Genomic DNA, 16,547 nt, shown 5'->3' on the forward strand with positions numbered 1-16,547 from the left:
TTTGCAAGGACATGAAAGAAATTGGAAGCCTTGTACACTGCTGCTATTGTGGAAAACTGTATAAGGTTTTCTAAAAAAAATTGGAAACTGCCTAAGTGCCCATCAGCAGATGAATGGATTAGAAAACTGTGGTACATCTACACAATGGAATACTACTCTGCTATAAAAAGAAGGAATTCTTACCATTTGCAACAGCACAGATGGAACTGGAGAGCATTATGCTAAGTGAAATAAGCCAGTCAATGAAAGAAAAATACCACATGATCTCACTCATTTATGGATAATAAAGACCATTATAAAATGATGAACAAAAATAGATACAGAGGCAGAGCAGCATCAATCAGACTGTCAAACAACAGCGGGAAGCCCAGGGAGGTTTGGGGGGGGGGGGTAAGAGATCAACTGAAAGTCTTGTATGCATGCATATAAGCATGACCAATGGACACAAGACACTGCGGGGGGGGGGGGGGGTAGGCGATGCCGGTGGGAGGTCAAGGGCGGGAAAAAGGAGACATGTAATACTCTTTGTAATACTTTATGCAATAAAACAAAATTAAAAAAAATAAAAATGAACTACTGTATGAACCACAAATCCTACTCCTGGGTATTCCAATCCAAAAGAATTAAAATCGGGATCTTAAAAAGATATCGGTACTGTCATGTTCATTGAAGGATTATTCACAGTGACCAATACATTAAAACAGCCCAATTATTCATTGACAAATAGATAAAGAACATGAGACATTAACATGCACTGAAATGACTTTCAGTCCTCAAATAGGAGATATATATATATATATATATATATATATATATATATATATATATATATATATTACCATTTCAACAACAAGGGTTGGCCTGGAAGATCTGATGGTAAGTGAAATGTCAATCACAGAAGGACAAATACTGCATGATTGCACTTACATGAGGTATCTAAAAATAGTCAAAGTGATAGAAGCAGAGAATAGAATGGTTTTCCTAGGGAATGAAAGGCAGGGAAAATTGAGAGTTTTTCATTGGTTATAAAGTTATAGTTGTACAACATAAATAAGTTCATAATAGACTACTGTTACTTTGAAGAAATAGAAAAATTCTTAGGGATTCTGTAACATTCCTCGTCTGAATCATGAAGAACTGGAAAATCTAAATAGACTGGCTAACTGTGAGGAAATTGAAACAACCACTATAAACCTCCCAAAAAGTAAAAGTCCAAGACCAGATAGCTTTACTAGTGAATTCTAACCAACATTCAAAGAATAGTTGATACTTGTCCTTTCAAATTCTTTTAAAAAAATTCAAGAAGAGGCAATATTTTCTAACACATTTTTATGAGGCCAACATAATCCTGATAACAAAACTTGTCAAGGATAACACACACAAAAAGAAAACTACAGACCAATATCTCTGATGAATACATATACAAAAATCCTAAACAAAATAATAGTAAATCGAGTACAACAATACATTAAAAAAAATACATCACAGCCTTGCTGGAGTGGCTCAGCTGGCGTCATGTATACCAGAAGTTGCTAGTTCCATTCTCAGTAAGTGCACATGCTTGGATTGTGGGTTTGGTCCCTGGTCAGGGTGGATACGGAAGGCAACTTATTGATGTTCCTCACATCAATGTTTCTCTCTCACATCTCTCTCTCTCTCTCTCTCTCTCTCTCTCTCTCTCTCTCTCTCTCTCTCTCTCTCCGTCCCTCCTCTCCTCTCCTCTCCTCTCCTCTCCTCTCCTCTCCTCTCCTCTCCTCTCCTCTCCTCTCCTCTCCTCTCCTCTTCTCTCCTCTCCTCTCCTTTCGTCTATATAGCATGTCTTCAGTGAGGATTAAAAATATACATCACAATGAAGTGGGGTTCATTCCAGGAGCACAAGGATGATTCAACATAAGCAAATTGTTCAAGGCGATACCCCACATTAACAATACAACAGATAAAAATCATATGGTCATATCAATAGATGCAGAAAAAAACATTTGACAAGATACAACATCCATTTATGGTTAAAATACTCAATAGAAAGTGTATAGAAAGTAAGTAACTCAAAATAATAAAGGCCTCATGAGAGACCTGGGAGCAGAATGACACAGTTAAGCTACTTCTAAATTCCTGATCCACAGCAACTGTGACAATGTTTTCTTTTTATACTTACAAATTTTGTGTAAATTCTTATGTAGCCATAATGCAGACATCAAGGCCTAGAGATCTTGATGAAACCAAAGAAAAAGTGTGTTTCAAAGAGCTTTAAGGATAATAGTCGTGGTCAGGAAAGAGAATGTTTGAATTTAAAATTTCAGAGGTGAAAGTGATAATAAAATCAAGAGTATAGCCATTATTGTGGATGGCTGAGGTGGAGTGGGAGTAAAGTTTACTACATATGAAGATATGTGTCCAGAAGAATACTGATATTACCCAGAGTCGTCAAATTCTGTTAGATAAAAACCCTGATGGAATTCTAGAATGCCAGTGCTAGAAGTGACATAGCATTATAAATCATCTAGTCCATCTAATTGGACTTTATTAGTTTCTCAAAGTGTGCATCAAAGAAATGCCCACATTAGAAACAACTGAGGAACTCTTTTTGCAAAATTTTGTTATATCCGAACAAATGATGTAAAGTAATATGCAGTAATCTAAATTTATGAAATTGTCCAGGTGATTCTTTTGTATACTACTTTCAGCACCTCTGACTTAGTTCAAATCTATTTTATAATACTTCTCTTATAAAATCTTATTTTGATTCTAGTACTTTCCATTACACAAATCTTCTTTCTGCGCCCAAAGCAAATAGTAGCAACTGGTAAATCTATAACTATAAATCAAACAACATTTAAATAATATTTTGAATTATTTTTATAAACAGAAAATAAAAATTCTTTACATGTGACATGGCTCCTGCCTGACTCTTCTACCCCTCTCTTCCTGCCTCTAGGTGCTCCCACCTTAGGGTTTTTGAATCTGTTGTTCCCTCTGCCCAGACCCTTATGTTACTCAAGTCTCAGCTCAACTGTCTGTTCCTTGCAGAAGTATTCTCCATTCTCCCAAATTAAAATAATTTCCACTCCATCCCATTCACCTTCTTATCACTATTCACAATTATCTTGTTCCTTTCTTTTTTGTTTTCTTTTTAAATTTTGTTTTATTGCTTAAAGTATTACAAAGAGTATTACATATGTCTCCTTTTTTCCCCCCTTGACCTTCCTCCAGCCTCCCCTACCGCCCAGTGTCTTGTGTCCATTGGTTATGCTTATATGCATGCATACAAGTCCTTCGGTTGATCTCTTACCTCCCCCACCCAACCCTCCCCGGCCTTCCCGCTGTAGTTTGACAGTCTGTTCGTTGATAACACACACACACACACACACACAAAACACACCCAAAAAACACACCTAAAATTAGGCTCTACTAGGCCAGAGATTATGTTTGTTTTGTTCATTGTTTCATATGCAGTGCATATAACAATAATAGGCTATGGTGTCCCATGGACAGGAATGACAGCAGTCATACCTGAGTGCGGACACTAGGAGATTAATTATCTTTAGCTAATTTAAAATTAATTTAAAACAAAATAAAATTATTCAGCTTTTTATTCTCACCACACACTGGCAATTCTATGCAATGTCAGTGATAAAATATTCATTCCATAGAAAACCTTTTTCTTGATCTAAGTTTTAAACAAATTTTGTGGTACCCTTGACTTTGTTCTGTACCTTGAACGAGTGACTGGCATACATTAGGCGCTTGGTGACATAGTTTTAGAATGTATGAACTTGCAAGTCTATTGCAGAGGTAACATTTTCTTTGTGACTACATAGTTATTTATTAAGGCAGCCGGATTTCAGATTTTTTTAAAAAATGTATACTTTATTGATTTTTTACAGAGAGGAAGGGAGAGGGATAGAGAGTTAGAAACATCGATGAGGGAGAAACATCAATCAGCTGCCTCCTGCACACCCCCTACTGGGGATGTGCCCGCAACCGAGGTACATGCCCTTGACCGGAATCGAACCTGGGACCTCTCAGTCCACAGGCCAACGCTCTATCCACTGAGCCAAAACGGTTAGGGCCGGATTTCAGTTTTAAATCCTTATCTAGATAAATCCCATGTACCTGTTACAACGAACATAATGAAAACTTCTGCACCCAACAAAGTAACTTTTAACTAGACTACGGAGATGATTCTGAAAAGATTTATCAGGGTTACAGTCTCCCATAGGGACGAACTGCTTCTCCTGAAGACAGCGGACCAATCGTGAAGCAGCTTCCCTAAGAAGCACTGGAGGGCGGAGAAAGGGCGGGAGCAGGCAGACAAGGGGCGTAACCAGGCGGGGCTGTAGTGAAGGGAGCTGAGTTGAAGCGTTTTGTCCGTCTTTGCTCTCCGTCTGAAAACTTGGGTGTGACAGGGTCACAGACATGGCGGCCGTAAGGGTAAGTTAAAAAAACACAGACATACATACAAAAACTTGCTTAGTTTTTTTAGGGGCAGACAGCATTCTGGTAACTATAGAAGGGAGCCCTCTAACTTCAGAAGGGCGCCCCACAGCAAGAGGCGGGGTTGTGAGAGAATTGGCAAGATCTGGGAATCTTTTAATGTTTGAAACCTGAAGACACCCCGCCTCTCCCCTTCAGAGGTTTCTCAGCCGGGGAGTACTCTTTCCTGAATCCCCTGCCTTTGACTGTTTTTACAGCGGCACAATGAAAAGTGGGGAACTGCTGGGTGAAAATGCCCCGCTGGGCGACAAGCAGCAGCAGACTTTTGGCTCTTGATCTGAAACAAAAGAAAGAATCCTGGGCATATGTGGGGGTGCTCAGGATCGGGCCTCCTGACCCTTTGAAGGACTTTGTTAAAATGTTATTTGGGGTGAAATAGACCAGGATAGACAGATCTCAAGACTCTCTGAAGTGCACAAGTTTGTATTACTGTTGTTAACTTCCGAGTTTGAATAACAAGCCTTTTTCTTTTGAGTTCTGTGTGGGAAAAGGTGCTACTTGGGAATCTGCGTACAGGAAGTGACTAGGCTGGCCGCTAGCTTCAGTTCCCTAAGTAGGTTTCAATAACAATAAGGTAGTTAAGAAATATCTATATTTGAAGTGGATTATAGTTATTAAGTGAATTGCTTTTAGTAGATACAAATATGAATAATTCACTTCAGTTAGTTTTTAAATTAGCTCAATAACTGGCTTGATTCACTATTCTCACTTCATTTCTGCAATTCTGCTTCTTATAGTTAGCTGAGTTATCAGGACACCTTTTTAACTGGACTCACTGTCTCTAGCCTGGCTCTCATTGAATCAATTTTTCCCTTCACTGGCAGGGTAGTACTTACACTAAAATGCAAATATGATTATGCCCCTCCCCTACTTAAAAACTGTTATTGGCACTCCATTACCTGTCCTCTGGGGTCATGTCAGACTCCTATATCCAGAACACCCTGCCTTGACTCTAGAGCTTCACCTCCTGTCTCTCAGGAACTCTTCTAACATTTGTACTCCAGGCCTTTTCCCTTTCTTTCTCTGGACCTGAAGTGCTGTTTCCCATCCTCATCTAGATATTTCCTGTTTATAGTTCATTCACTCATTTAACAGATAGTTGTGTACTGCCTCCATGTATGCTAAGCACAAAATGCTTTTTCTAGAGAGTGTCCTGAACCACCTCTCCAGTCTAATTTAAATTTATTGATTGATTGATTTGAGAGAGAGAGAGAGAGAGAGAGAGAGAGAGAGATTTGTTGTTTCATTTATTTATGCATTTATTGGTGGATTCTTGTACGTGCCCTGACTGGGGATCAAACTCAAAACCTTGGTGTACCTGGACAATGCTCTAACCAACTGAGCCACCTGACCAGGTCCTCCAGTCTAATTTAAATAAGTCCTCATTGTGCTCCAAGAAGACCCTGGGCATACTCTTACCTTAGGACTTACCACATTGCAAGTAATAGACAATTTACTCAAATGTTTTACCTTTCTAAACAATAAGCTACTTGAGGACAATACTTACAACATTATTTTTTGTATTCTTAGTACATAGCACAGGTATGACTTATATTAGGTACTCAATAAATTCTACATGAATAAATAAGTGCCAGACAATGAAGATAAAAGGTATTAAGCAGTGAATATGCAACATGTAACATAAATGACTGTGATTTGAAGATAATTGCCTTGCCTCAGGAGCAAACCAGAATAGTACATTGTCACTGAACCCTAGAGGAGAGAGTTGAACAGTCCTTTTATTTGGCCATTAATAAGTCACTGGTAGCTACCATTTTTTAAAAAATATATTTTTTATTGATTTCAGAGAGAGAAAGGGAGATGGGGCGGGGAGGGGGGGAGAGAGAAACATCAATGATAAGAGAAAATTATGGATTGGCTGCCTCCTGCACACCTTCTACTGGGGATCGAGCCCACAACCCGGACATGTGCCCTGACCGAAAATTGAACCTGGGACCTCCTGGTTCATAGGTTGATGCTCAACCACTGAGCCACGCCTACCAGGCTGGTAGCTACCATTTATCACGTGCTTACAACAAGGCCAAGCACTATGCTAAATTACATGTTATTTCACTTAATTCTCAAGACATCTTTATGTTGTGGATATTATGATCACCAGTTTACAAATGAAAAACTAATGCTTAAAAAGTTAAGTAAATTGCCCAAAATTATAATGCTAATGAGAGCTGAAATGAGATAAAGAGCTATGAGTAAAATGGAAGAGGGAGAGCCAAAATTGTTTGGAGTTAAGGAAAGGATAAGGGGTATGAAACTGGCATTCATTTAGCACCTACTTTTATCAGCTGCTTTACGTATATTATTTCAGTTTAATTCTGTTCATGACCCTAAGAAATGGGTAACATCCCCATTTTACATATGAAAAAATTTAGGATTAGAAAAAGTGCTTGCTCTAAGTCATAGAGCTGATAAGTGGAAGAGCCAGTTTCAAACACACATATATTTTTCTCCAAAATCCATGATCTTTCCAGTAATCCTTGATCTTTCTGAAAGGATGGTATATATTACTCTTTAGAGGAGTGTTGTGGTGAATGGAATAAATCTTGGGAAGGGGTGGCAAATTTTTTAAATGTATTTTCATTTTAAAAAGTCAGGAAACTGTATGTTAATTATATTTCAATTAAACTGGGGGGAAAAGTCAGGAGACCTGAGCAGATTTGGAGACAAGGGGAACTGTGCCAAGAACTAGTAAAAAGGAAATATAGTAATAGTAATCCCAGCTATGTTATTGAACATTTAATGTGCTGAGCATTATGCTAAGCATTTTATGTGAATTTTCTCACTTATGTTTCACAGTGGCCCTTTGAGTAAGTACTTTTTTTGTGAGCATTTTACAGTTAAGGAAACTGAAGTTTAGAAAGGTTGAGTAACTTACCCACAGTCAAACAGTAGTATGCAATAGAGCTGGACCTGAAATTGCATGATCTGAGTCCAGATCATGGGATTTAAACTTGAGGAAGCACCTGTGAGGCCAAAGTACCAAAAGGGTGATCTGTGTTAATTTTGAAAACCCAGAGTTTAATCCAAAGAGTAAGGTAGAGAGGATTCCGGAAGGTTGGTATAATTCTGAAAAAAGTTTACATACAGCTTGAAATATTAGAGCTTGTTGAATAGATGTGATAGTGGAACATTGATGTGGAATTAGCCTTAAAGAATAAGAATTGCTAATTCCTCCTGCTGACTTATTTAAAAAAAAATTATTGTCTTACTAGATTTTAGTAGAATTTTTCTCATTAAATTCAATAGGGTTTCATTGGTTAATAACAGTATATAAATTAAAGGTGTAGAACTTTATAATATGACATCTGTATTGTATACTCACTCCCTAGTTTCCTTCCTTCACCATGTATTCGACTCCCTTTTCTTTCTTCATCCCAGCCCCTACCCACTTCTCCTTTAGTAACCACCATTGTGTTGTCTGTATTTATGGGTTGGTTTTCTTGTTTGTATATTTGTTTTGTTTGTTCATTTATTGCTTTTTGTTTTATATTCTACATATGAGGAAAATCACGTCCTTCTCTGACTTATTTTACTCAGCATAATATTCTCAAGATCCATCCATCCATCCATAATGACACAAATGGCAATATTTCATCTTTTTAATGACTGAGTAGTATTACATTATATATATGTGTGTGTTTTAAAATTTTTAAAGTAGGTAAAGCGATTAAGAAGTACAAATTGGCAGTTATAAAATAGTCATGGTGATGTCAAGTACAGCATAGGGAATATATAATATTGTAATAACTGTGTATGGTGCCAGATTTGCCAGGGTGATCAATTCATAAGTTATATAAATGTCTAACCACTATGCTATACACCTGAAACTGATACAATATTGAATGTAAAGAGTAATTGAAAAATTAAAAATAAATACATATGTTAGGAAAAAAAAATGGGGTGGGAGAATAAGATTCCCAGAAGAAGGATCACACCTCATACTTGTTACAGTAGCTTCTATTAATAAGACAAGAAATAACAAGTGTTGGAGAGGATGTGGAAAAGAGGGAACCCTTGCATGGAATGCATACTGGTGTAGCCACTATGAAAAACAGTATGGAGTTTCCTCCATTTTGTTGGAATAGAGTTGTTTATAGTATTTTTTCATAATCCTTTGTATTTCTGTGGGATCGGTTGTTACTTCTCTTTCATTTCTGATTTTGTTTATTTGGGTCCTCTCTCTTTGCTTCTTGGTGAGCCTGGCTAGAGGTTCATCAATTATTGTTTAATAGCTTGCTATTTAGCCTCCAAGTGTTGGATTTTTTTTCATTGTTTTTATTGTAGTTCATTTCTACTTTTATGCCATTGTGATCTGAGAGGATACTTGATATGATTTCTATCTTCTTGAATTTGAAGAGACTTTGCCTGTATCCCAATATGTGGTCTGTCTTTAAAGATGACCTGTGTACACTTGAGAAGAATGTATATTCTGTGGCTTTCAGGTAAAATATTCTGAAGATGTCAATTAATTACATCTGGTCTAGTGAGTCATTTAGGATTGATGTATCATTTCTGATTTTTTGTTTAGAGGATTCATCCAGTGGTGTTAGCGGGGTATTAAAGTCCCCTAATATGACTGTATTGCTGTCGATCTCTCCCTTGATATCTTCCAGAATTTTTTTTATGTATTTGGATGCTCCAGTATTGGGTGCATATATGTTTACCAGAGTTATAGCTTCTTGTTGAATTGCTCCCTTTAGTATTATGAAGTGGCCTTCCTTATCTCTTGTTATGGCCTTCACTTTGAGGCCTAATTTGTCAGATATAAGTATTGCTACCCCAGCTTTTTTTTTTTTTTCATTTCAATTTGCCTGAAAAAAATTTTTCCATCCCTTCACTATCAGTCTGTGTGAGTCCTTTGTTCTGAGGTGGGTCTCCTGTAGACAGCAGATATATGGGGTCATGTTTTCTTATCCATTCAGCTACCCTATGTCTTTTGATTGGGCATTTAATCCATTTACATTTAAAGGTATTATTGATAGGTACTTGTTTGTCACCATTTTTATTCTTTGTGCCTGTGTTCCTTCTTCACTACGTATTTCTTCTTTTTACAGCAGTCCCTTTATCATTTCTTGCATTGCTGGTTTGGTGGTAATAAACTCCTTTAGTCCTTTATTTGGCTGTGAAGCTCCTGATTTCACCTTCAATTTTGAATGATAGCCTTGCTGGGTATAGTATTTTTGGATTCAGACCCTTGTTTTGCATGACTTTGTATATTTCATTCCATTCCTCTCTGGCCTGATGGGTTTCTGTTGAGAAATCAGTTGATAGTCTGATGGGAGATCCCTTATAGGTAACTTTCTGTCTCTCTCTGGCAGCCTTTAAGATTCTTACATTGTCTTTGGCGTTTGCCAATTTAATTATAATGTGTCTTGGTGTAAGTCTTTTTGGGTTAATCTTGTTTGGGACTCTGTGAGCTTCTTGGACTTGTGTGAGTTGTTTTTTCCCAATATCAGTGAAGTTTTCTGTCATATCTTCAAACAGATTTTCTATTCCTTTCTCTGTTTCCTCTCCTTCTGGCACCCCTATTATATAGATGTTGTTTCATTTCGTGTTGTCCCACAGCTCCCTTAGGCTCTCTTCCTGTTTTTAATTTTTTTTTTCCAGTTGCTGCTCTACGTGGGTGTTTTTTCCTACCTTGTCTTCTAGCTCACTGATGCGGTCCTCAGCTTCTTCTAGTCTACTGTTGATGCTTTTAATTGTGTTCTTTATTGCAATGATGTCATTCTCCATTTCTTCTTGGTTCTTCTTCATTTCCTCTTGGTTCTTACACATGTTGTTCAACTTGTCTTCCATCCTTTTCAGCATCCTTATGACCATTGCTCTGAATTCTTTCTCTGACAAATAGCTTGCCTCCATTTTATTTATTTTCGTTACTGGTGATTCCTCCTTTTCTTCCATATGGGGGCTGTTTCTTTGTCTCCCCATTTTCACTCCTCTCAGGTTGTCTGGTTATGTGGCTCACTCTCTACCCCACTGACTTAAAGGTACAAAATACAACTCAACAAGACACAATATGCTGGGGTCCAACCCCAGCAGGTCCAGGGGTCCCCAAAGGTGTGGACGGAGTCGGCGAAGAAGGAATGACACAGAGACAGCATTCAGTTGATCAACAGCCTAGCCAGGATCTCTAGCCAAGTTCTGGTCAGGATCTTCAGCGAAGTTCTGGTTAGAATCTCTAGCCAGGTTCTGTGTCCATGTTCTCTTGCTAGGATCTCCAGCCAGGTTCTCCAGGTTCTCCAGCCAGGTTCTGTAGCCATATTCCCTCGCTAGGTTCTGTCCAGGTTCTCCAGCCAGGTTCGGTCACCAGGTTCTAGTCAGGTTCTCTTGCCATGTTCTATCCAGGTTCTGTCTCTAGGTTCTTCAGTCAGGTTCTCTCGCTAGGTTCTGTGTCTAGGTTCTGTCTCTAAGTTCTGTATCCAGTTTCTGTCCAGGATCTTTTGCCATGTTCTCTCCAGCGAAGTTCTTCTGTCTCTAGGTTCTGTGTAGGTTCTGTGTCTAGGTTCTGTATCCTGTTGTCTTGTTACATCTGTATTTATACCAGTTGATTCCAATCCTATCAATCTCTATTCCAAAGGTTAGGGTGTTTATCTCCATTCCACGGAGTAAAGATTATGTAGCTTAAGCATGATTGTTCGTAGTTAAAGTGATTAACTACCCGCCTGGCACTTAGTTAAGGGGTTTTATTCCCTCCCTAACTTCAGGGGAAAATCCCTACCTGGGAAAACAACCTTTCTCAGAGAGGTGACCTTGGTTAAAACACATAGTGCCAAGAAGGTGAGCAGACATATTAAGAACAGTATGCCATATATGCCAGGTCCCTTGAAACAGCAAGGATGGACCGGCTCCCGGCAACAATACAGGGGGCACAAAACATGAATGTGTTCATGATACCAATAACCCCAAATAACGGTTACCACCAGAGAAAAAAGAATTAGGGGAGAGAAAAGAGCACAAAAAATGATATTGCGAAAAGGAAAAAGGTAAGAGAGAAAAAAAAGTAGAAAAAATAAGGGGAAAAATATATGTATATGGGGGAAAACTGCAAAAAAAAAAAAAATACAACCCAACAACTAATCCAAAAAATGCAAACAACAAACACCCAGAAAAGAAGGAGGGAAGCTGAATCTGAAGTAGCAGAGCTTATTTCCAGAAGGTAAGGTTAAGGAATTGAATGAATGGGGAAATGGCTACACTTCAGTATAGAGGAGGTAGAAAGAGAATGAGTGTATAAGAAGAAAAGTAAAGAAAATAATAAAAAAGTAGAAAATAATAATTAAAAAATAATATATATATAAAAAATACATATATAAAAGAAAATTTATAATCTATCTTTGTATTCATCTATTTTTGGAACAGGAGAATAGAGAGGAGATAGGCCTGAGTTGGTGATTGAAACTAATTAAGCTATTAGTAGAAGAAAAGAACAAGCAAGGAGAGGAAAAACAAAAATCATAACATAAAAAACAACAACAAAACAACAAACATTTAAACAAACAACAACAAGAAAAATGAAAGAAAGAAAAAAGGAAGAAAGAAACAAAAATTTAGCTAGTGAAGAATGAGAAAAGAGAAGTGTACATGGACTTGGAGCAGGGGAGAGGAAATTAAATATATGAGGAGGCAAAGAGAGATTACTTTAATAGTAATGCATCAGTAAAGCAGATTAAGAAGATCAATTTTTAACAGGGAGTAAGAAGAAAGGATAGAGAACAACTAAAGCAGGAACAGGAGAAGAGAAACAGGATGAAAAAGCAAAAAGTGAGGAAGAAAGTTGGCATAATGAAAAAAATGAGATAGAGTAAAATAATGATAAAATGAATATAAAAATAGAATGTAGAACACTAATCTAAAAAATTAAAAAGAAAATGGTAAAATAATAATAAAATATAATAATAAACATAAAGTGAAAATAAAATTTTAGTTTCTTAAGTAAAATATAAAAAATAAAAAAGTGAAGTAGTGAAGTTTGTTCGCTTCAGCGGTGCTTCAGTGTCCCATGGGGGCTGGTTTAAGACCCTTCTCTACTGTTCTGCCTGCCAAGTCTCAGTTTCCTGTCAGGTAGTTAGCAATGTTGTAGTTCCCAGTGACCCACCACTCCTGTGTGTCATATGCCACAATCTTGGTTTCAATCAGGTGGGATCAATTTCCCCATTTTGTTTTTCTGCCTCCTCTCAGTCATATTTACACAAGCATCTATTTCTGACAAGGCCTCTAGGTGGTGGTATTGCTGTATTAGTTTCCTATACCAACTGGCCCCTCAGCCCAGTCCCCCAGGATTCCCTGGGGGTATTTAGAATCTTCCTTTCCCTTCTGTACTTTAGACTGGGTGGGGCTGCTCTGCTAGGAGGAACCTGGTCTTCAGGAGAAAAATGTCTGTTCAGGGTTGGAGGGACGAACTGTTCCAGAGCTGGCTTCCTGCTCGTTTCTCCCTATTCTGCTCCCCAGTTTCCACCAAAACCACCTTCCTCTGCAGTCTCGGTGAGTGTTTTTAATTGAAAGATCCTATTTATTGCGTTTAGCAAGTAGAAGTAAGGAAGTTATAAAGACAGAGCACCCATGCTGCCTCGCATCTTTCTCCCCTGGCACTGCGTGGCCAGTATAGAACTTCAGGCTGCCTTTCTGGGTGTAGTCTCCCATGGCTGTGGGCTTAGGTCTAGAGTCAACCCCCACCGCCAGCAGCCCTATGGACTCCCTTCCACATTCGAGGGCTACACTGACCCCAAGGGCCACGGATTTGGTGGGGCACAGTCTCCCTCTGAGACTCTAGTCCTGGTTGCGTGTGTTTCTTCCTCTAGCACAGATCCCCTATCCCACCTCTCTCCAGGTGCTCTCTGACCTTTCTGTCCACGGATTGCCTCACCACCTGTGTTTAATTTGCCAATTCCGGGTGGATGTTATTTGATTCAGGTGTTTCTTCTGCTCTGCGAGAAGGTGCAGGATCTGTCCGCCTATTCAGCCTCCACCTTGTCTCCCCCTGAACAAACTTTTTAGGCACCTGTGGCCAGGGAGGCTGGAGTCTTGGTGTTCGTGGGTTCGCAGCTGAGGCAGTTGGTCCCTGAACATTGTGGCTGTAGGGTCCTGGGTGGTACCTGCCGGGAGCCAGTCCATCCTTGCTGTTTCAAGGGACCTGGCATATATGGCATACTGTTCTTAATATGTTTGCTCACCTTCTTGGCACTATGTGTTTTAACCAAGGTCACCTCTCTGAGAAAGGTTGTTTCCCCAGGTAGGGATTTTCCCCTGAAGTTAGGGAGGGAATAAAATCCCTTAACTAAGTGCCAGGCGGGTAGTTAATCACTTTAACTACGAACAATCATGCTTAAGCTACATAATCTTTACTCCGTGGAATGGAGATAAGAAACGCCCTAACCTTTGGAATAGAGATTGATAGGATTGGAATCAACTGGTATAAATACAGATGTAACAAGACAACAAGAGACAGAACTTAGAAGACAGAACCTACACACAGAACCTACACAGAACCTAGACACAGAACCTAGAGACAGAACCTAGAGACAGAACATGGCAAAAGATCCTGGACAGAAACTGGCAACAGAACCTAGAGACAGAATCTAGCAAGAGAACCTGGCTGAAGATCCTAGAGACAGAACCTGGCTACAGAACCTGGATAGAATATGGCAAGAGAACCTGACTAGAACCTGGTGACTGAACCTGGCTGGAGAACCTGGAGAACTTGGCTGGAGAACCTAGCAAGAGAACATGGACACAGAACCTGGCTAGAGATCCTAACCAGAACTTCGCTGGAGATCCTGACCAGAACTTGGCTAGAGATCCTGGCTAGGCTGCTGATCAACTGAACACTGTCTCTGTGTCATTCCTTCTTCGCCGACTCCGTCCACACCTTTGGGGACCCCTGGACCTGTTGGGGTTGGACCCCAACAGTGGTACCCGAAGTGTCCCCGGGTGAAGATAAGGCTGGGCTTCCAATCACAGCTGCTCACCCCTTCAAGATGGCAGAGCTGGCCCCCTGGGAGAGATTTCAGCGGTAGTGGAGGCTGCCTGGCCAGGGGAGCCTGGTCCGCCAGTCCCCGACAGTCATTATCTTGCTCACAGCCATCCTGTCGGCTGCCATTTTGGATCATTTAATTCTTTCAAAACATTTTTTAAGGTACATAATTTTATTAGCTCAAAAAATAGGATTAGAGCCCTGATTAGGTGGCTCAGTTGGTTGGAGCATCTTCCCATATACCAAAACGGTTGTGGGTTCCATCCTCGGTTGGGGCATGTACAAGAAGCAACTGATGGATGTTTCTTTCTCACATCGATGTTTCTCTCTCACTCTCACTCTCTCCCACTTCCTTTGTCTCTAAATAAAAACATATCCTTGGGTGAAGATTAAAAACAAAAGAGTAGAGCAGTGAGGAAATCAAAGTTGTAACAGGAGGTTCTATTCAGAGAAAAGTTTGTTGAGTTTATGGTTTGAGCTATAACATGTTCTGAGTAATGGTAAATTCAGCATGTTCTCATGGAGTGGGTAGCATATAAAGGTCTATGGAGGTGAGGTAAGAACAATGAAGTAAGGTATTTGGATGGTTTGACCACATGGACGTTAAAGTCACTTAGAATTATGGCAGGATTTGGAGTATAGACTAAGAGTTTAACTAGGATCCTTAATCTTTAATTGTGATGAAGTGACCAGGAGGTAGGCAGATGATAGTGCTAATGATGAATAGATGGATGATATGAGTTTCAAAGGAGCAGAATTTCGATGGAACTGGAGAGCATTATGCTAAGTGAAATAAGCCAGCCAATGAAGGAAAAATATCACATGATCTCACTCATTCATGGATAATAGAGACCATTATAAACTTTTGAACAATAATAGATACAGAGGCAGAGCTGCCTCAAACAGATTGTCAAACTACAGTGGGAAGGCCGGGGAGGGTTGGGGGGCAGGAGGGAGGGGGGTAAGAGATCAACCTAAGGACTTGTATGCATGCATATAAGCATGACCAATGGACATAAGACACTGGGGGGTAGGGGAGGCCAGGGGATTGTCAAGGGCGGGGGTGGGGGGGAAGGACACATATCAAAGGAGCAGAATTTCATTCCTTTATGTAAACTTTTTATTGTAATATATCATACATATAATAAAGTACACAAGTCATAAGTAGCCTGGTTAATTTTCACAAAAATGATCATACTTGTTCAACAAGCACCCAAATTAAAAAATAAATAGAACATTACCAGCAGCCCATAAGTACTCCACTTTCTTCCCCCACAGAATTAGCCTCCACCATAGATTAATTCTGCCTATTTTTGGCCTTCATGTAAATGAGATTATGCCTTATTTACTTTCTTATGTCTAGCTTCTTTCACCCAATAGGTATTATGCTTCTGAGATTATGCATGTAACACTAGTCCATTCATTATTCCTGTGTGATATTCCAGAGCATAATATAACATGATTTATTTATCCAGTCTACTATTGATGGACATTAGAATTATTTTCAGTTTTGAACTATTACAAATAGTACTCCTATGAACATTATTGTACATGTCTTTGTGGTACATGTAAGTGTACATTTCTTTTGAGTATATACCTAGAAGTGGGGGCACCAGATTGTGCAGCTTTGGTATATATTGCCATATAGTTTTCAAAAGTGGTTATATCAACTTACATTCCCATTCCTGAAGGCTCCAGTTGTTCCATTTTCTCACTAATAAGGACAGAGGTTTTTATGTAAAGATGGAGAAGTAATGGCTTAGAAGCAGCATTGGAAATTAAGAAGACAAACTCTACCTTCTATCCCTGAGACACATGAAATAGCCTTCACTTGAGGGTGACAAGGGAAGCAGTGACCTCAGGAGACAGTCATGCTTCATTTCAGGCAAGGAGAAGGGAGAGTAGACACATGGAATGGCTTTTGGAGTTTTAGAAGTATCAGGAAATTTGGAGAGAAAATACAGAGTTTTGTAGGAATTAGAATACAGGAGATGATTTATGACTCTGGGACTATGTTTTGGGGTTTGGGCCAAGGATGGCGGGGATGGGAAGGCACATGGCCATC

General features: G+C 39.3%; 1 protein-coding gene across 2 annotated transcripts in view; it reads left to right on the forward strand.

The window, feature by feature from the left end:
• The first annotated feature begins 4,329 nt into the window (after positions 1–4,329).
• APOOL (apolipoprotein O like) overlaps positions 4,330–16,547 on the forward strand; it is a 105,916-nt gene continuing 93,698 nt past the window's right edge. Inside the window, exon 1 of one of the 2 annotated variants that reach the window (XM_036305352.1) lies at positions 4,330–4,431. In XM_036305352.1, coding sequence (XP_036161245.1) covers positions 4,417–4,431 — 15 coding nt within the window. In that variant the 5' untranslated portion in view covers positions 4,330–4,416. The remainder of the gene's footprint in view (positions 4,432–16,547) is intronic. The other variant, XM_036305351.1, reaches the window with a different exon arrangement.

This window comes from Myotis myotis, unplaced genomic scaffold (genome assembly GCF_014108235.1).
Source record: "Myotis myotis isolate mMyoMyo1 unplaced genomic scaffold, mMyoMyo1.p scaffold_m19_p_4, whole genome shotgun sequence".
Taxonomy (NCBI): Eukaryota; Metazoa; Chordata; class Mammalia; order Chiroptera; family Vespertilionidae; genus Myotis; species Myotis myotis.